The following is a 21,712-nucleotide window of genomic DNA, read 5'->3' on the forward strand; positions in this document are numbered from 1 at the left end:
GATTCTGTTTGCTAGTATTTTGTTGAGTATTTTTGCATCTATTGCATTCATGAGTGATATTGCTAGTATTTTGTTGAGGATTTTTGCATCTATTGCATTCATGAGTGATATTGGTCTGTAATTTTCTTTTTTTGTAGTATCTTTGTATGGTTTTGGTATCAGGGTAATGGTGGCCTCGCAAAATGAGTTTGGGAGTGTTCCTTTCTCTGCAATTTTTTGGAAGAGTTTGAGAAGGATGGGTGTTAGCTCTTCTCTAAATTTTTGATGGAATTCACCTGTGAAGCCATCTGGTCCTGGACTTCTGTTTGTTGGAAGTTTTTTTTTGTTGTGGTTTTTTTTTTTTTTTTTTTTCGGTGTGCGGGCCTCTCACTGTTGTGGCCTCTCCCATTGTGGAGCACAGTCTCCGGACGCACAGGCTCAGCGGCCATGGCTCATGGGCCCAGCTGCTCCGCGGCATGTGGGATCTTCCCGGACCGGGGCACGAACCCGTGTCCCCTGCATCGGCAGGCGGACTCTCAACCACTGCGCCACCAGAGAAGCCCTGCTGGAAGATTTTTAATCACAGTTTCTATTTCCTTACTTGCGATCGGTCTGTTCATATTTTCTCTTTCTTCCTGGTTCAGCCTTGGAAAGGTATACCTTTCTAAGAATTTGTCCATTTCTTCCAGGTTGTCCATTTTATTGGCATAGAGTTGCTTGTAGTAGTCTCTCAGGATGCTTTGTATTTCTGCAGTGTCTGTTGTAACTTCTCCTTTTTCAGTTCTAATTTTAGTGATTTGAGTCCTCTCCCTCTTTTTCTTGATGAGTCTGGCTAATGGTTTAATCAATTTTGTTTATTTTCTCAAAGAAGCAGCTTTTAGTTTTATCGATCTTTGCTATTGTTTTCTTTGTTTCTATTTCATTTATTTCTGCTCTGATCGTTATGATTTCTTTCCTTCTACTAACTTTGGGTTTTGTTTGTTCTCCTTGCTCTAGTTCCTTTCAGTGTAAGGTTAGATTGTTTGAGATTTTTCTTGTTTCCTGAGGTAGGATTGTATTGCTATAAAGTTCCCTCTTAGAACTGCTTTTGCTGCATCGCATAGGTTTTGGATCATAGAGTTTTCATGGTCATTTGTGTCTAGATAGTTTTTGATTTCCTCTTTGATTTCTTCGGTGATCTCTTGGTTATTTAGTAATGTATTGTTCAGCCTTCTGCCTCTTTGGCCCTGTGTTCCCCATCTCTGGTGATGAGGATGCCCTCTGTCCTCTGGTCCCAGGGGATGGGGGGTGAGGGGTATCCCCTGATTTCAGGGAAGAATGTAAAGGTGGTGGTTGGAGTGACCTTTCTGCTTCTTGCCGTCCAGCTGAGATGCTCCACGTGCTGAGGTGCCATATTTTGGGGAAGCTTCACTGCCTTGACATCCTCGACATCTTTGAGCCTCCCGGGGATCCCTGAGTTCCTCCAGGGGCACATATGCTCCCTGGGGGGCTTGTCAGGTGAGAGCAGATATACCCCCATGCCCGACACCCCAACCCCGGCCAGTTCCTCTGTCCTCCAGATCAGCTGCATTTACCCAGGAGTTGTCACTCCCTGACCACCAGCACGATTATTTCAGCAAGCAATCACGACTTCCCAAGGGAACCAGGGTCACCCCACCCTCTGGTTATGACCAAGTCTGCCTTCTACAGTCCCACCTGGTGACTTTGCTCCCCGGTCCTGGCCTGTGTGCCCTGCCTGGGGGGCTGGCTCCTTCCGGGGCTGTGAGTACATGGAACAAGTCACCTGTCAATCACGTCTGTCCAGGACAGGGGTCCTGCGCTTGGCTGTGGGCCCTGACTCAAGGGCGGGTGGAAGGAGACCTATCAAATGGTTGGAGGCCCCCAAAGAGGAAGGACTAGTAGGCTGCTTTAATCCAGAAGCAATGAGGAAGCATTGGAGTGTGTTCAACAGGGACCGGACAGGCTCCATTTTCCATGCTCACTGGTGGAAATGGGATGGAGGGGCCGACTGCAGTCCGGCAGGGAAGAGCTGTTTCAGCCATCCAGGTGAGAAGTGGTGATGCCCTCACTGGCCTGTGGAAAATGGCAGCACAGAGGTGCCAGATTCCATCCATGTTAGGAGCTCAAGTTCACTGGGATTTGAGTGAACATTCAACAACAGTCCCCAGGCTCTGATTTGAACAACTGTTACGTGATCACCCCATTAATCCCAAGAGATGGGAGGGAAAGAAATAGATCTAAAGAATACTGTAACTGAAACCTAGGGAGAAGAGGCTCTTAGGAAAAGAGAGATTGGCTAAAATCTTTCAAAATTTTCAGAGAGAGAAGTCAGTGAATCGTGGACCGGAGGACCATTATCCTGATTTCTCAATCAATGACTCATCGCTGGTCTCTGACAGAGCAGTTTCAAGGCAGATCTGGAATAAAGGGGTTCAAGGACTCGGCGGAGGGGAAGAGGTGTAGACAGTGCATGTAGACCACGAGAGGCCACCATGCCAAAAAGAAGGTGGCTTCCACCTCCCTCTGGTAAGGACCCTCCGAGCCCCCTGGGTAAGTACCAATCATTTCCTCAGCTCCAGAGCCTTACTTCAGTCCATCCTGCCAAGTATTGATACCTTTGCTCTGAGCTCATGGGTGTCAGGAGTCAGGACACTGACCTTTGGGCAGGAGGAGGGAGGGGCATCGCCCAGCTGGTCCCAGGCAAGCGCCTTAGAGAGCTTGGCGAAGGAGGGACACAAACGGAGTGTCACTTTAGACCAGTCAGGTGTCAAGTTCCAGGTTCTCTTGTTTTCTTTCTCACTATCATCACAAGAAACACATCACAAACTTGCAAATAAATAGTAAGTAAAAGCCTGATGGCTGTGAGGAGTGTCCACCTTCTCGGCCCCTGCCCTTTTCTCCAGTCGATGGCCATCTGTCTGTTTTCCCCTGTGGAGCAGTGAGAGCCTGGACCGCTCTTCGTTTCTTGCGGACAGAGCAGTTCCTGGCTTCCCAATGTCGCTAAGATTCCCCCACCCACCACTTCCTGGAATTCCAGCGTATTTGCACGTTTATGGCGTTCATGAAGTTCATGAAATTAAGTACGTGAGCACGGTAAGCAACTGCAAACATCAGCAGGCAGAAATTACGTAAAAATAACATCAATTAAAGTGAGAAATAAGGAATTCCCTGGCCGTCCAGCCGTCAGGACTCTGCCTTTCCACTGCCTGGGTTTCAGTCCCCTGGTGGGGGAACTAAGATCCCACAGGCTACCTGGTGCGGCAAAAAAAACCGTGAGAATGTTGCGCTTTCGATTTCACAGAAAGATGTTTCTCGGTCCATGAAAGCTCCAAATATAGTTGACACAGGACGGTAATTCTCAGCTTCTCATCACAGAAACTCCAAGTTCACGCGTTCTTAACTGGTTTTTTTCTTTTTGCATAAAGGTGGAATTTCAGATTCCACAGTACCTTACATTTGAGAAATGGAATATTTCCTGCCACATCATTAAACAAAGAACGTCACAGTCATCAGCGATTGCAGCCCTCCACAGTGAGCCGGTGAGCCCTGAGGGAACTCAGGAAGGAAAAGAATACCTGCCATCTAGCAGCCGTCAGACTGCAGCCACTCCCTGCGGTGAGCCATGCGGAAACTCAGGATGTGAAAACATTGGCCCCAGAGAGCTGAGGTGCAGATCCAAGGAATGATTTCAGTGAGCCCAGACTCTTGCATCTTCCCATATATAGAAAAGCACTAATTTCCTTAACTTGGGATATCTGGTTTTCCTTAATTAACAATAATCTTCTGACGTTCAGACTCCCTGCCCTTTCTTGCAAAAACTATGTAATCTGGCTCCGCCCCCCTCACCTCCTCAGAGCAGTTTCTCAGGGTTTCTTGAGATGCTGCCTCCTGGGCTTGAAGTCCTAAAAATTCCTGCCGAGTAAAACGTAACTCTCAACTTCTAGGTTGTGAACATTTTTTAGGTGGACACATTTCACCTATTTCTAATTCCGCCTCTTCTTGATTTTATCTTGTTTAGATAGATGTCCCGGATTTCTCTGCCTCATTTCCCTCTATTTCATGCCCAAATCCCAAAGTCCTCTCCTGCCTCTTGCTGGATGTTGTGACGGAAGGATGCTCAAACCACCTACCAGCTCACACAACTGAAGCGCGGTGAAACGAAACTTGAAACTGAAGTCCTGGAAACAAGAAAGGAAACCGAAAGTCTCCCAGACCTCTGAGCTTCCGGGGCCCCGCCCCGCCCCGCCCCGTCCGACCCCTACACAGGTTCTACGCTCCGCGCCCTCCTGCTTCTCTGCGGTGCGCTCAGATGCCCTTCAGACGCTGCGGGTCCGGCTCCAGGTTCGGCCCGGGGTAAAGGGTATGAGGGCGTCTCGCGGGTCCCGGGGCGCTGCGGTCTCGCAGGGGCTCGAGGTCTTTGACCTGATGGGCGGGGAGGTGCCCGGCGCGGGCGCTGGGCGCCGGGGATGCAGGGCGGGGGCGAGGGATGCGCGATGCTGCGGGGGGCGGCGCGTCGCAGAGCTCCGGAGTTGCAAGGGGGAAGTGGGCGCTGAGGTCTGAGGAGGGAGACGAGTGCTCAGGCACTAAGGGTCCTCTTCGGAGAAAGGGTGGGCGTGGGGCTACTGGGGAGACCAAAGCGCGTCAGAGGCGGGCAGGGCCGGTGAGCCCTGGACGGGGCAGCGCCAAGCAGCTTCCTCATCCCTGCGGAGCCTCGGACCCAAACCAAACTTGCAGAATCAGAGTCTGCATTTTCATAAGGTCTCCCAGGTGATTCCTACATTTCAGTGGCTTAGCGCTGTAAGAATTTTTTTTTTTAACGAAGTATTCACGGTCAAGGGGTACGCATTCGTTTGCTATTGCTGTGAAACAAATGATCACCCCTTCGGTGGCTGAAGTCCGTCGAAATTCACCGCGTTAAGAGTTTCAGTGGATGGGAAGTCCAGGCAGGGGGCTGAGCCCCGGACCTGCCCACGCCCAGGGGACAGGTTATGGGGGGCGGGGCACACCGGGGAGGCTGGGGTCTCAGAGGCCACCCTCAAGTCCTGCCCACTGCGGGTCAGCTCCTCTGCAGGCCTTGTTTCAGGAGCGGTCCCCTTGTGTGCTCCACCATCACCTGGACCGTGTTCTCTGGCTTTGGCTGTCACTCCTCCAACGTGTAGTCCACGATTCCTCTTTGTTTTCCCCTTCTTTCGATTTAAGATTTTAAAATCAGAAGCCAAACAACGTTCTGACACTACTGTGTTTGGAAGTTTGTTACCATCTCTTTCATCCTCTTGCAATTTATTTCTTAATAAGCTGGGGGTTTTTGTTTGAAAGTTTATATTGGTGGTGGTTTTTCTTTTGTTTTTTTTTTTAATTAATTAATTTATTTTTGTCTGCGTTGCGTCTTTGTTGCTGCTCAAGGGCATTCTCTAGTTGCTGCGAGCAGGGGCTACTCTTCCTTGCGGTGCGCAGGCTTCTCATTGCAGTGGCTTCTCGTTGCGGAGCATGGGCTCTAGGCACGTGGGCTTCAGTAGTTGTGGCGCGCAGGCTCAGTAGTTGTGGCGCACGGGCTTACCTGCTCCGCGGCATGTGGGATATTCCCCGACCAGAGCTCGAACCACTGTCCCCGGCATTGGCAGACGGATTCTTAATCACTGCGCCACCAGGGAAGTCCCTGACTTCTTAAATGCCTAGTAGTACTGTCTTTTCCCCCTCCTGATGAATTGAATGACTGTTTGGATACAGAATTCTTAGTTCAAAACATTTTCCTCTCAGAACTTTGAAAGTATTCTTTTCTTTTATCAAGACATCCAGTAATGCTCTCATTTTGATGTGTTGTATCTGTGTGCCAGGTACTGTTTTAATCCATTTGTATGCATCAGCTGATACTTTTAAATGGCTTGCAAACACAGCCAGGGGGAGTAATATGATTGTCCGATGAGTGGATGAGTGAAGTGAGACAGAGAACGTAACTTACCTCAACTGTAGTATGTTCACAACTGGGGTGAGAAGCCCGGCGTCCCGCTGGCAGCGCCCATGTTCTCTCTGCTCACATCTGCCTTACACCTCTTTGTGGTGCTTCCGTCTTTCTCTGTATTCCTGGAGCTCTTCGGTTTTCACAAGCTGTGTGTAAGCATGGTTTTCTCATTTGCCATTATTTCTGCTCAGTGCTTGGAAAAACTTTTCAATCTAAAAAAGTATATTTTTCTTTAACTCTGGCCTAATATTGTTATGTTATGCTAACTATTATATCTTTGATTACTTTTAATTTATCCCCACCCCACTTTGCAATCGTACTTCTCTGTGACTGGAATTACTGTGAAATGGACTTAGAACTTGTTGATCTCTCCTCCACATTTTAGTAATTTTTCTATTTTCCATCTCTTTGATTTTCTCTTCTCTCCTCTAAGAAATTTCCTGGATTTTAACCCCTAGATCCGCTAACTTGAAATTTCAGCATGCCCATTCCGTTCTGTGCATAAATTATTTTTCTGAAATTGTATTTAAAATTTTTATGAGCATTTACTTTTTTTTGCTGTAGCAACCTGTTACTGTTTTATTAGTTAATGTCACTGTCATTATTGAGGACTCTAACTGGAGTTTTTTTTTTTAAGGACTATTCTGTCCTTGAATCACGTTTGTTCTTCTGGTTTCATATTTTTTTTTTCTTCCCCCTTAAATGTCGAGCGATTCTAATGTTTTCTACATATTCACTCGTGGTTATTATGATAGGTAGCTGGTTTTGTTTTACTTAGCATGTTTCTCCCTTACATGAGAGAGAACTGAGCGTAATGATTGTGGATTCTGTGTGATGTTTAGGTGAGAACCAGTTTGGGGTAAAGTTTAATATGGAAAGCTTCCTGTGAGGGTTGGGGAACAGGCCGGGAGTCCCTTACCTGTCAGATGAAGGAGGCTTTATTCTGCCAACATAGCTGTGGTTGAAAATCTGCCCAGTGCCCAGCATGCACTCATGTCCCATTAGTCATTGTTAGTTAATTTCAAAACCTATATTATCTCTTTCAGTTTATGTGCATTATATTTTCAAATGAAGGTGTTAGGACTTAATTTGTTTGGAGCTCACTGCTTAATACATGAACTATTAGGAATTCATTTTGTCTTAGGAGTACGATTTAAAAAAAAAAAAGTCCTGAGACGTTAAGGGCACCCGCGAACCTCTGGGATGCTGTGATTGAACCCATCTCGTCTCGTGTGTCTGATACTGTCTTTCCTGATGCTGTGTCTCTCTGTCCGAGCGACTTCTTCCACACCGGTGGCCTCACTTAACCATAACACTGAAACTGCTCTCACACTGAGGTCTAGCGCAGACCTCGTGTTTGATCTCTAGACCTGTACATTTAATTACTTACAGGACATATCCCATAGTAAGTCGAACCCAGGCTGACCACAAATGGACTTAGGATCTTTCCCTGACGTTGGCCGCATCCCAAGGTTTCCAGCCCAGGGAGCAGCCTCGCCTTGCATTGCGATTGCATCAGGTGGAATCCGAAGGGGCTCCTCTTCTCTATCCGTAGCTGATCCATGACCTCGTCATGTCAAACTCACCTTCTGAGTATCTGAGATGAACATGTGCCTCAAACTACTGTCCAGCTACACTGCATGCAGCTACTCCCATTGCTCTAGAACAGTGGCTTTCTCTCCGCCTCCCTAGCGGGGTCTTTGCTTCACCCCATCTGTTCTCTGTACTGGAGCCAGTGTAATCTTCCAAGATGCACAGTCAATCACATTACTCCCTGCGTAAAATCCATCCGTGGATTTTAGGATGACAAACATGCGCTCAGAGGCTCTGCATAACTGTGTTTCTGCGCTCCAGCGCGGCTGGCTTCTTCTCAGGACCTAGAACCATCCACACACTTTCCCGCCACAAGGCTTTTTGCGCCAGGTGTTCTGGGTTCTCTCTGCCTGCAGTGCTACCCACCCCACCCCTTTGTTTAATTAATTCTCCTCTCATCCTTCAGAACTCAGCTCAAGCATTGCTTCTTTAGGGAAGTTTCCACTGACCTTTTGACTTTGTCACATTTGCAATGTTCCGTTGTTCGTGTGATTATCTGATAGATATTTATCTTTCCTGGTAAATTTTAAGTTTCATGGGAACTGACAGCATTTTGACTTTTGTTCATTCTTGTATTCCCAGTGCCTAAAGTTTTGTTTAACACACAATAGTCATTCAGTACCGTCTGTTGATGGAATAATTCATTTCTAATTTTTCTTTCTTTGTAGGTCTGCCGTTTTCATTAGCATCTACCACTTAGAGGTACCACAGTAAAGGCTATTTGCTGTATTTAATATTTTCCATCAGGTTGCAGGCACGTGGCAAGAATGGGTAATTTTCAATTTAAAATATTTATAAATTGTAACATAATGACTCTGCGAGCTACACAGATTTAATAGAATTAACTTTATGACTTTTTTCTTTCTCAAATAGTCTGTAAATGATAGCTCTTTTAAAAAGGATTGATTGAAAATAATTCATTCTCTTTCTCTCTCTCTTTTTTTAGGTTTAGAAAAGTACCTGAAGCTTTTGGAGAAAATGTCACAGTTGATTTTGGATCAGATGGCAGAAGCTGAGTGAGTGTTGTAGTAATAAATCAAGAGATATAAAGTTCTACATCTTATTCCCTGTGTGTCGGATTGGCCTTAAAGCGATTATCTACCTTTCATCTATCTATCATCTACCGTCTGTCTACTATCTATCTATCCATCCATCCTTCCATCTATCCACATATCTAATCTATTTATCATTTATCTTAGTATATGTATTATAGTATTGTATATATATGTATATATATATATATATATATATATATATATATGAGATTGTTGAACACAGAACTTTTAGAGCTGTTTGATGGTCAGTGGAGACAGTCTTCTCTTGCTTTATTGTCCATGGCTGTCAATGAACCCATCATTTTATGAAAGGATGAGATTTTTTTTTTTCCCGTATTTGAGAGCATTTATTCAGTCTTCTGAAAATCATGCTTACAATTTCCATGTATTTTTTTTTTAAACATCTTTATCGGAGTATAATTGCTTTACACTGGTGTGTTAGTTTCTGCTTTATAACAAAATGAATCAGCTATACATACACATATGTTCGCATGTCTCCTCCCGCTACAGTAATTCTCTTTTTTTTTTAAACATCTTTATTGGAGTATAATTGCTTTACAGTGGTGTGTTAGTTTCTGCTTTATAACAAAGTGAATCAGTTATACATATACACATGTTCCCATGTCTCCTCCCTCTACAGTAATCTCTTTTTTTTAACATCTTTATTGGCGTATAATTGCTTTACAGTGGTGTGTTAGTTTCTGCTTTATAACAAAGTGACTCAGTTATACATATACATATGTTCCCATATCTCTTCCCTCTTGCGTCTCCCTCCCTCCCACCCTCCCTATCCCACCCCTCTAGGTGGTCACAAAGCACCAAGCTGATCTCCCTGTGCTATGCAGCTGCTTCCCACTAGCTATCTGTTTTACGTTTGGTAGTCTATATATGTCCATGCCACTCTCTCACTTTGTCCCAGCTTACCCTTCCCCCTCCCCGTATCCTCAAGTCCATTCTCTAGCAGGTCTGTGTCTTTATTCTTTATTCCGTCTTGTCCCTAGGTTCTTCATGCCTTTTTGTTTTTTTATTTTAGATTCCATATATATGTGTTAGCATACGGTATTTGTTTTTCTCTGACTTACTTCACTCTGTATGACAGGCTCTAGGTCCATCCACCTCACTACAAATAACTCAATTTCGTTTCTTTTTATGGCTGAGTAATATTCCATTGTATGTATGTGCCACATCTTCTTTAGAAAGGATGAGATTGATGAAGCAGGAAGGTCTATATTCAGATATAGGTGTTCAGTCCCTGAGTCCGGCCCACATTTTGGCCTTAGATAACGTGCTCTGTCTTCGAGCCTCAGTTTCCTTCCCTGTTGAGCGGAGGTGATGCCGATTCCTCCTGTGAAGAACACTCGTGCGTGTGGGTGTCTTTGGCGAGTCAGTGTAGAGACCAACGTGAAAGAATTACTCAGTAAATCAAGCTATTGATGACAGTGATGGTGAAGATGATAATGATAGTAAAGCTGCTGCCGTCGGGGCCTGATTTCATCTTCGTGTAATTTTTCCTTTTCACTGTTTGTATTTTAGTTATGACAGTCTGTTGAATGATTTTGTTGAGTCTGAGTTTTTCCTGATTGATGGAGACTCACTGCTGATGACATACATCTGTGAGAAATCCTTGCGGCCTGAACAGGGCCTGCACTTCTTTTACCTGGTTGAATGCTACCTTGTGGATCTAATTCATAAAGGAGGACATTTTGCCGTCGTTTTCTTCAAGGTAATGTGACAGTTGGGTTCTTTTCTATGATTTGAGAACTGAGACTACAGTGACATTGTCGTATAAGTAGGTTTTTTTTCTTATTTCAAAGTGAAGTAGATCTATAAAAATTCAGCAAATTTAAAGGGAAGAACAGAAAAAAAAGTGACCCAGGATCCCAGTATTCAGAAATTACTACGTTGAGGATTATTATTATTATTTTCATTGGGGTATAGTTGTTTTACAATGTTGTGTTAGTTTCTGGTGTGCAGTGAAGTGAAGTAGGGTTTCTCTCTGCTATATAGTAGGTTCTCATTAGTTATCTATTTTATACATACTGGTGTATATATATCAATCCCAATTACCCAGTTCTTCCCGCTCCCCCCTTTCCCCCCTTGGTGTCCATACGTTTGTTTCTATTTCTTTGTCTCTATTTCTGCCCTGCAAACCGGTTCATCTGTACCATTTTTCTAGGTTCCACATATATGCGTTAATATACGATATTTGTTTTTCTCTTTCTGACTTACTTCACTCTGTATGACAGTCTCTAGGTCCATCCACGTCTCTACAGATGACCCAGTTCAAAAAGAAACATGCACCCCAGTGTTCATTGCAGCACTGTTTACAATAGCCAGGTCAACGTAAATGTCCATCACAGACGAACGGAGAAAGAAGATGTGGTACATATACACAATGGAATATTACTCAGCCATAAAAAGGAATGAAATTGGGTCATTTGTAGAGGATTATTTTTTATTTGCCCTCATGGAGCTTTCCTGTGAGGACACACAGGACCCTGGAGGAGGGGGAGGGGTGTCCTGGAAGCGACTGAGCTGATCTCCGGGTTCTAATCTCCCAACTCCAAGTAGGTCCACCTCTGTCTTCAAAACTCAACAGTTTGTGGGGGCTTCCCTGGTGGCGCAGTGGTTGAGAGTCTGCCTGCTAATGCGGGGGACGTGGGCTCGGGCCCCGGTCTGGGAGGATCCCACATGCCGCGGAGCAACTAGGCCTGTGAGCCACAGCTACTGAGCCTGTGTGTCTGGAGCCTGTGCTCCGCGACGGGAGAGGACGCGATAGTGAGAGGCCCCCGCGCCGCGATAGTGAGAGGCCCCTGCTTGCCACAACTAGAGAAAGCCCTCGCACAGAAACGAAGACCCCACGCAGCAAAAATAAATTAATAAACTCCTACTCCCAGCAACTAAAAAAAACAAAAAAACCAAAAAAAAAAAAAACAGTTTGTTTGAGCCCAGAGGTGGATCAAACTCACCAATGTTGCTTTGTTCTTATTTGCTCTGAAGTAAATACATCCAAGGGAAGATACCTGGTCTTCCTTGATTTGAATGTGCGTATAACTCATGAAATTTTAACAGTTTCAAATACATGTATGTATCATACCACCACCACCTCCTCATTCTATCCCTAAAGGTAACCAGTGTGTTATTCTTGGAGGTTTTAGTGCATGTCTGTTCAGTTCTTTTGTGATCCATATTATTGTTAGATATTTGAGCCTTGCTGACTGCCTGCGAGCAATGCATGAACTGTGGACTTTTGATAAAAACCGGTGCTACTTCCGGGTGACCTGGGACTGTCCCTGCAGCGCGATCCACCCCAGCTTTCCCCATGGACGCTTTATAGCTACCATTTGCTTTTACATATTTTTCTTTCCTTTTTCTTTTTGAAGTGAGATTGGAGAGGAGAAGGATTAGAATGGGAAGGGAAAGTGTGAGTTAAAGCGGACACATGTATTTAAACCCAAATTGTGATTTGTGGCGTGTATCTGCAAAATGACAGTCAAGGATCGAGGGTCTATGTTCTGACTATAGAACAGAATACAACTGTGTTGGAACCTATTCCTTTAATGACTTTCATGGTATGTGTTAACCAGCAAAACTAGTAGACGGCGAAATGATGATTTCAAAATTGTCTACCCCACAGGATGTTGAACACGCATACAACAGCATCCCCGAACTGCTTCCTCTGAGAACGGCGTTAATTCTCCACCTTCAGCATAATACCAGCATTGATGTCCGAACAGATTTTTCTGGGTGCTTCTCACAAGAGTGGAAAAGTTTCTTGGAAGACAGTTACCCATATTTTCTGATCGTTGCCGATGAAAGCCTGAGCCATCTACAAGTACACCTTTTCAACTTTTTAATCATTCAGTCCTGGGCGATGAATGTCAATGCCGTGCTCTTCTCGGGCCAAGCATCCGATGTCCTTCGACTTTACGCGTACTTTATGCCGAGCAAGTACGAACACCAGTTGATTTTCCAGAAGGTAGTTTGCACCTAAAAGACAAACTTTGAGAATTTCACGAAATTTTCTGCATTACTTGACTCAGTTTTATTTCTCCCTCTTTTATGGAAATTATCATAGGTTTAACAGAGAGGTGTAGAAAAATAGAAATGATAATAATAAAACAAAAATGCAGTCACTTATTGGGCAGTTGTTGTCATAACAATAGTGCTTGGTGCTTCCCATGAGTCATTTTATCTAACCTTCACAGTGACCCTGTGAGGGAGGTGTTAGTGTTGTCTATGTTTTGCAGATGATGAAATAGATACTTGAACAAATAATCTGCCCATTGTCAATTCCAAATCCAGTAATACAGCCTGGATTTTAAAAGAGGCAGCCTGACCCCAGCACTTCGGTGCTTAAGTGTCTCATGCGGTTCCATCTCCACTTAGGAAGGCCAGACACGCGTCCACATACTAGTGAAATGATGGTGAATGTGGTAGCTTTTCGTGAGAAAACAATGGTGAAAGTTGATGAAATACAATTTAAAAAAAAATTAAAAGAATATTTTGGCTGTACTGCATGGCGCATAGGGTCTTGTTTCCCTGACCAGGGATCCAGCCTGTGCCCCCTGCATCGGAAGCATGGAGTCTTAATCACTGGACCGCCAGGGAGGTCCCTGAAATAAAATTATTTCTTAATATTAAATCATTAATAGAATTTTCAAAGTATTTAGAATTTTAATCCTGTGATCTTATTATTTTGCTGTATTGGTATAATTGGTAATGACTGTATTGAACGTTCGGGAGTTCAAAAATGCTCACCAATTTTAGAAATAAGTTTGGTTTCTGTCTAATTTTCACTACTTATAGTGAATTTAGAATGTGAAGACAATTCTATATATCATCAAAATGATCTTTGTGTCAGTTAGCATTTTCACTTTTTGAGTTTAGGGTCACACCCCTCGTGGCACTGGCCACATCTGGATGGTTATCACAAAATCCAATAAGATAGTTTACTTTGCTTTCGTTAGAACTTCAGTCATTAAACTATTTCCAACTCTGGTTGCCTGTTGTGAGTAGGAACAGCCTCGTGTGTGTATTTTTTTTTTAATTAAAAAATTATTTTTTGTAGTGACAGGAGGTCCTGTAATCCGTTCATTTCATTTTTTATTCTGTTAGAGCAATTTCTGAATCTGTGTTTGAAGAGTCCCTACAAACTTCCTTGCCAGTCTTTTCTCAAGAAAGACATTTTCTAATGGAGGATTTTATTTCTGGTAAAATAATTTATTTCCTAGTTTATGGAACACTCACCTTAAAGAGGTGATTTCATTGACCAATTTGAGGACTGTATGAAATGTGTATAAAGATGCCATGCATGTTGATAATGGCTGTTGCTGGTTGTTCATTACCTGGGGAAGGCGGTTATGCTATTCTCTCTGTGTCTCTTTGAATTTTTTTCTAATAAAATCTAGTGCGTTAAATGGGTAAATTGTTTCTTTCTGAGATATTGAAAATGTTCTAAAATTAGATTATGGCGATGGTTGCACAACTCTGTAAATTTACCCAAAGCCGTTGAACTGTACCCTTAAAGTGAGGGGATTTTGTGTCATGTTAGTTATACCTTGATGAAGTTGTTAAAAAATAAAATGGACCTTGACAAAAATTAATTTGGTGAAGACAGGCAGGCTTTAAAAGCATTGTTGATGATCTGTAATTACATTAGTGTATTTTTTTTTAACTTAGGAATATATTGTAACAATATTGTCTTCAATATATGATTTTCTTTAGTTGGAAAGTAATGTGATATATTATTTATGACGATTTATGTGACTTGCCTTCCTTTTGCAGCATGAAAAGCACTTTGAGAATGCTTATAAAACCCTGATGAAGCAATTGAAGGAATGTAGAGTTTTAGCATTAGGACGTCTTTTTGGAAATTTAAAATGGAAAGATATGATGGAAGAGGTACTGAAACTTTTAAAAATCTTTTTATTTGAACGAATTGTTTAATTACTAAAAAAATGCAAACATAGTTCGGAGTTCTCATATACCTCTCACCCAGCTTCCGCCCCCAGTGTTAAGATCTGATGTAACCAAGGTACGTTTGTCAAACCAGGAAATTAATATCACTATAATAATATTAACAGACAAACATATTAATAACAGACTTTAATACACCACTTTTTCCGATTATCAGAAAAATTATTCACAAATTTTATTTTTACTGGTTGCCTAATATTTCTCTAATGCGGAACATTTAAATTGTTTGAAAATTGGCTTTAACAGATAACTTTGTGATGAACATCTTGGAGCATAAATCTTGGTACACATTTTGTATAACTTACCTAGCCTACATACCTAGAACTTGCATAGTCAATCAGAAAGTATCAACATACATAATGATAACCATATGTATTGCCACATAGCTTTGCAGTAACTCTGTGCCTGTGTATACTCTGATTTGCAAATATAAGAGAAATGACACATCACATGATTTCCAGTGCTATTATCCTTAGAATATACTTTGCTAATTTGAAAGTAAAAATATGCTATCTAATTGTCCTTTTTGTTACTGAAATGATTGAACACTTTTATTAATATTTGTATTTTGTGAATTATCTGCTCATCTCTTATTAAAGGCTTAGATGTTTTATTGATATATAGGAGCTCTTTACATATTTAAACTTGTAATAATTTCATTGAAATACTTATTATGTTCCCATTTTGAATTTTGTTTCTTCCTTTAAACAGAAATGTTTTTGTGTAGTCGTATCTATTTTTCTCTTCGGTATGAGTTCTTCTAGTAAGATCATTTATGATTGAAAACACTTTTCTAAATACCACGACATTTTACAATTTCCTTCTGTGACAGGCATGTGAAACTATTTCTCTGCTTAAGCAACTGTGGCCGGAAGGATCTGACATTCGGCAAGTTCTTTGTGTTACTTCGTGCTCCTTGTCTTTGAGTTTATACCATCACTTTTTAGAGAACAGATCGAAGACCACTGATGCTCAGAAAGCTAACATCCAACAGGTATGATGAGTTTACTGTGAAACACCAGTGAAATTTTATTTATTTGATTTTACTGAAACATCTGTTGTGCTGTTAGATGGGTTGGTGTTCTACTCACAGATGTTTCCCTTAGTACATTTTTAGTCAAATGTGTCCAGCCCTCCAGCGGAAGATAAAAAAGTGGCCCTTGGTGAGAGTTTACCCCCTTATGATGTTCTGGGCTCTTACATGCCTTGTGCCATTAAGTCTTCACGACAGCAGTTTAAGGGAGGTGCTGTGATTCTTACTGAGGTTCAGAGAGTCCAGGGAACATTCGTCAAACCCAAGGATGAAATACAGTGTGGATTGAAACCAGGTCTGTCTGTCTTATTCACGCTCCACTCTGTCCACTGCCTTGTGCAAGGAGCTTCCTGCTGTCCTGGCTGGACAGATGCTAAAGCCACAACTTCTGTAGGGCTGACAGAGGCCATTGAGACTCTGTAGACTGGTGTGGGTTTGTTCGCCAACCAACTAGCCATCCCTGTGTGTCTGCACACGTGCACGCATGCACTCAGACACACACGTGTACACGTACTGTGTTGTTTACACCCTGAGTGCTGGGGAACTCCTGGTTGAAGATTCTTATGAAAGAGAAACGCAGTTTGGTCTCTTTCTTTCATAGTTTCAGAAACGAGCAGGGCTCGTCATCCTTCTCCTGTGTCCTTTAGGTCTGCTTGAATAGTGTCTTTGCCAAATAACGTAGATGGCTAGGCGTGCCATTTTAAATGATCACAAAAGTGATACTAAACCACTTGTCTCTCTGGGGCTTCTCATCGTTCGACCCCCCGTCTGGCCCTGTGGAGGCACACTGAATGAGCCTCAGTCTGGTTCCAGTGACAGCCCTGCAAACATTGTCTCATCAGGTTAAATATGCCCACTGCTTTACCCTGTTTCCACTTGGGTACGTTTTCAGATGGTACCGGTTTCCTCACCCTGGTAGTTTTCAATAGAACCTTTAAAATAGGACGCCTGGGAGAAAAGGGATGGAGCGTTTCATGTGCGGCCGCGCCGTGCAGAATCCTGTGGGCTCCTGACGTCATGCGCTGCTGGGTCAGCTCATGTGAAGTTGGGCTCAACTAAGGACACAGGAAGTTGCTTCCTGTAAACTGCGACTAAGCTGGCGGTTCCCTGTCTCTCTTACCGAACGTGTGTGTTATGTGAAGAAAAGAACTTCTGCAAAGATGCAGAGTGAACAGCGTAAGAGCGTGTGGTTCCTGCCCACGTGGTGCCGCTGCACCTTCTCTGAGGTGCCCAGGCATCAGGTGGTGTCCTGGCCACGGTCCTCTGACCCACCTTCTTTATCTGATGCAGGTGGAGACGAACTGCCCCACCCTGGAGGGGGTGACAGATTGGTGTAGACTGCACTGTCTCAGCGTGGCATTTCTTCTCCACTTACCTCTTTCCCAAAGAGCACGTACCAGATTCATCACTTCCCACTGGATTAAGGACATTCGGACTTTCTTAACAATGGTAAGTATACTCTTGATTAGTTTATTTTTATTTTTTTATTATTATTATTTTTTTGCGGTACGCGGGCCTCGCACTGCTGTGGCCTCTCCCGTTGCGGAGCACAGGCTCCGGACGCGCAGGCCCAGCGGCCATGGCTCACGGGCCCAGCCGCTCCGCGGCATGCGGCATCTTCCCGGACCGGGGCACGAACCCGTGTCCCCTGCATCGGCAGGCGGACTCTCAACCACTGCGCCACCAGGGAAGCCCTAGTGGATCAATTGAAACGGACATTTTTTAAGGATCTTGATACTTATAGTCAGAAGGTCCAAGGAAAGTGTTTTAGAACCAATCAGTTAGGAAGCCGGTCCGCAAATATTTATTTAATGCACGCGCTTCGTGTGGATCACAGGAAAAGAAGGTGTTCACCCACCCCGCCCAGCACTTTCACAGAGCTACATTTTGCAGGGAGAGAAAGATAAGGAATTTTTAAAACTACTCCTGGACGCTTTCGAATCTGATACTAAAAGGACAACTCAGTCTGAAAAGGATGCCTTCTCTTAAGAAATGAAGAGAAGTTAAGTAACCCAAGGCTGTGCGTAGGAGTTAGCAGGTTGGAGGGAGGCGGCACACCAGATTCTAGGAGGTAAAGCAGCCTGTGTGATCGTGCCGAGGGTGGTGTGACGGAGCGTCCCTGGATGAGAAAGGACACAGGAAAGGGACAAAGTGGAAGGGACGGGTCAGAGGCAGACCCTGTGGCCCCTTCAGGTGCTGTTAGGAGGGTGGAGACGTAACCTGATGCCAAGCACAGCGAGAGGCAGCTGGATGGTCTCTAGGTCAGTGGCACTTTCATTCCAAAACAGGTGTCTCAGGTGCAGTGCAGAGGGTGCATCAGAGAGGTGAAACGTGGACTCGGGAAGCCAGTTAGGTGACTGTCACCTCCGTGCCTGGAAGTGGTGCTGATGTTGGGGACAAGGGCATGGGCAGAGGGCTGGACAGCAGTGGGCAGTCGATCATGATTTGAGGTGTGGAGTTGACAGGTTTAGTGAGTGAGCGGCGGGGGCAGGGAAGAGTCGGGGGGACAGTCTTCTCTTGAGCCTCCAGGGGGAGGGGAGGGTGCCATGGTCCACGGGACACTGGTGGAGGCCGCCGTGTGTTCAGTTTTGGAAAGAGTGCGTTTGAGGGCCCAAGGACATACCCAGATGGAGGTGCCAGGTGAGCTGTGTTAATACTGGTTTGGAGCTCCGCAGAGTGGGATGCGTTGGACGTAAAGATTGGGAGTCATCAGCCCACGGATGTTCATGTAGTGGACGAAATTATGTTGGGAGAGAGATGATAAGAGGGCCCGGGGCAGAGACCCGAGAAAGTCCATCGTGCAGTGGTCCCACATAGGCTGAGGTGCTGGGAAGGAACTGCTGAAATGGACGGAGAGGAGAGAGGGGAACGGATGGCTCTGAGAGACGGGAACCGTGTCTCCAAATGTGGGCGTGGCTAATAGGATCAGGTGTGTCGAGAGCTGTAGGGGGTTAAGGACTGAGCACAGTCCACTGGGTTTGAGGGCACAGGGCTCACTGCTGCTGGGAATCAAGAGGCAGGTGAGCAGAGTGGTGGGGAGGAAAGTCAGCATCAGTGGTTCAGAGGTGAGTGGGAGGGAAAACATAACGGTGGAGAGAACTTTCTGTGTAAGAGCCTGAGAATAAGGGAACGGCAAAGGGCAGAGCTGGCACCTGGGTCAATGGAGAGCGCTTTGCAGCCAAGACATAGAATCAACGTAAATGTCCATCAACAGAGGAATGGATAAAGAAGATGTGGCACACATGTACAATGGAATATCACTCAGCCCTAAAAGTGAATGAAATAATGTTATTTGCAGCAACGTGGATGGACCTAGAGATTGTCATACTGAGTGAAGTAAGTCAGACAGAGAGAGACAAATACCATGTGATATCACTTATATGTGGAATCTAAAAAGATGATACAAATGAACTTATTTACAAAACAGAAGCAGACTCACAGACATAGAATACAATCCTATGGTTACCAGGGTGTGTAAGGCGGGAGGGATAAATTGGGAGATTGGGATTGACATATCCACACTACTCTATATAAAATAGATAACTAATAAGGACCTCTGTGTGGCACAGAGAACTCTACCCGATATTCTGTAATGACGTATACAGGAAAAGAATCTAAAAATGAGTGGCTACTCTTTTATATGTGTACACTTATATGTATAAGTGAATCACTTTGCTGTACACCTGAAACTAACACAACAGAGTAAATAACTGTACTCCAGTATAAAATAAAAACTAAAAAAAGAGCGCTTTTAAAATGACAGATGGAGCATGTCTAAATGCTGATCATGGAAACTAAGAGAGGATGGGATGAAAATACAGGGAGAGTCAGGTGAGGGGTCGGGCATGTGGAGGATGCCCTTTTATGGAGGGAGGGGTATGGCCGTTCTTACAGGAGAGAGAGAAAGAATGGTACAGATCGGCCGTGACGGAGGTTGTGGGGTCTGTTTACGGTTCCCGCTTGCTGGTGTGAATTTCCTCTGTGAAGTAGAGACAAAGTCATGTGCTCAAAGTCATGGCGAGGAAGCAGGCCCGGAAGTGTAAGAACAGTGAAATATGTGGGAGATATTTACTGGAGGTGGGGGAGAGTAAGCTCTACTGAGAGGGACATACCACCCTGTCCTGCCTGGTACTTTGGAGGCTTCCCTTGACATATTTGACAAAAGAATTATAGTGGCACCCGTATGTGTTATCATGTACTTTTCCGTGCCCCGTGGGTCCTAACCACATGGCCGCAGGCACAAGGAAGCCAGCTGATGGCATGATATGTACAGAAAGGAACAAGAGAGTTTAGGCGGGGCGGACGCCCTTGGTGGATTTGTACCATTTTATGGAAAAGAAGACAGGAAAAGAGGTTTCCGTATCTTTGCGAGGGGGTGGTGCAATTGCTGGGCTAGGAAACAAAGCACCAGAGACAAGCTACAAGGACCCTATCGTGCAGGGGGAGAGCAGAGGGGCTGCTGACCTGGGGGACCTGGTGTGATCAGTGAAGGGGTGTGATGGCCATTACACAGGGCTGGAAGGATGGGCCGGCGGTGGGCGTGACGAACCCCTCTTCGGGGCTTGGCAGGCAGACAGACTGTCGTTCCCTGGCCCGTCTCTCCCTCTCCTTTACTTCCCATCTTACTGTAAATGCCTGCCATTCTCTGCCTGAAGGTTTGATCTTCTGGGTCTGAAATGCTGGGGTGTAAGCCCCACCGACGGCAGGTGAGGGCTGGGTGCAGGAGACCCCAGCTTCCTTACACGTCGGGGCAGGTAACCCTGAAACGTGCTCTACGCTCTCAGAATTCCCCAGTGGAATTAAGCTCTGGTTGTCCACAGGGGTCATGGGTTGGACAACATGGTCCTTACTGGTTTTCTTTTCTTTCCCGTCTCATTTCTGCATCCCCTCACGGGCGCCTCTTGAGAGCAGTCACAAATTAGTACTTTTCCATAAAGTTGAGGCTCGGAGTCTGCTTCATGGGGGAGCCCAAACCAAGGCAAGGACGGAGAGCAGGTCCTGGTGGTGGCAGGCATGGGTATGTTGGGGAGAATGTGACCTGGGTCAGAGGGGTGAGGGGGATCACTGGATACAAGACATTTGAGAAATGTCGATGGTATCGTCTTCTTGGAGGCCGAAGTTATCTGTGGTGCTGGTGAAGCTGCGCCAGGCAGGAAAGTCATCGTTATTTGGGTACGTGGGGGACCTAGGAGCTTCCAGATGGAGCAGACGGATGGCGGCAGGCTTTTGGGCCGGGGTAGGAGGATAGATCGGAAGTGACGAGAGCACCCCCTCTTCTCCATCCTGGGGTCAAGCCATGCATGGAGCCAGGTGGCAGGGGAGGTGCTTGTTCATCGGGAAACGCCGCGATCTGCACTGTGGTCCCCTCTTCCTCGCTTTTCCATCCTCAGCAGACAGGTGTGTCAGAACCAGGCAAAAAGGAATTATTCAGGGCTTCTTAGCCTTTTTGTTCTGGGGCCCCTGTGGCTATCTGATGAATGCTATGGCCCCTTCCTCAGAATAATATAAATGCCTCAAATAAGGTTCTTAGGGAAATCAGTTATGGTGAAATACTGTTATAAAATGTTATAACTGTATCGTTTGTGATATAGTAACACATGTGCTTCTTTGTTACTACATTAGATAATCAGATAAATACCGTACTTTCAATGGATGGTGAGTGTCAACAATATCTCGATATGTTTGCAGTGCTTATAATGAAAACATCTGTGATCCCTACTGGTGCCCAATCCCAGCTACTGCCTGGGAGGGACGGTATTTTGTCTGGGTTTGCAACGGAAGAAAATACAAATTTTGCCACAGGTTAGCAAAAATAAAAATGTAATTTTCTGACCCAAGTTCATGGACTCCCCGAATTCTATCAGGTGAAGAACGTCTGTGAAAACCCCTTTTCTGCACTACCTCTCCCTCATAAGCCTGGCCTCCGGCTAGACTGGCAGGTGCCCTTACTTTGGGGATTGGAAAAACAAAAGCCAAATTCCTGGCTTTTAAAAGAATAATACAGTAAGTTCCCTACATACAAACCTTCACGTTTCGAACTTTCAAAGATGTGGACGTGTGTTCGCACGTCCAGTCACGTAAGTTAGTTCACGTGTCTGGCATGCATTGTCCTGT

At 44.8% G+C, this 21,712-nt stretch overlaps 1 protein-coding gene across 1 annotated transcript in view; it reads left to right on the plus strand.

Moving 5' to 3' along the window:
• Positions 1-4,220: 4,220 nt before the first annotated feature.
• DDX60 (DExD/H-box helicase 60) overlaps positions 4,221-21,712 on the plus strand; it is an 82,503-nt gene continuing 65,011 nt past the window's right edge. Inside the window, exons 1-8 of the mRNA XM_032635905.1 lie at positions 4,221-4,320; positions 8,200-8,302; positions 8,478-8,547; positions 10,120-10,309; positions 12,224-12,565; positions 14,374-14,490; positions 15,398-15,559; positions 16,889-17,047. Of these exons, the coding sequence (XP_032491796.1) occupies positions 8,299-8,302; positions 8,478-8,547; positions 10,120-10,309; positions 12,224-12,565; positions 14,374-14,490; positions 15,398-15,559; positions 16,889-17,047 (1,044 nt within the window). The 5' untranslated portion in view covers positions 4,221-4,320; positions 8,200-8,298. The remainder of the gene's footprint in view (positions 4,321-8,199; positions 8,303-8,477; positions 8,548-10,119; positions 10,310-12,223; positions 12,566-14,373; positions 14,491-15,397; positions 15,560-16,888; positions 17,048-21,712) is intronic.

This window comes from Phocoena sinus, chromosome 6, assembly GCF_008692025.1.
Source record: "Phocoena sinus isolate mPhoSin1 chromosome 6, mPhoSin1.pri, whole genome shotgun sequence".
NCBI classification, from domain to species: Eukaryota; Metazoa; Chordata; class Mammalia; order Artiodactyla; family Phocoenidae; genus Phocoena; species Phocoena sinus.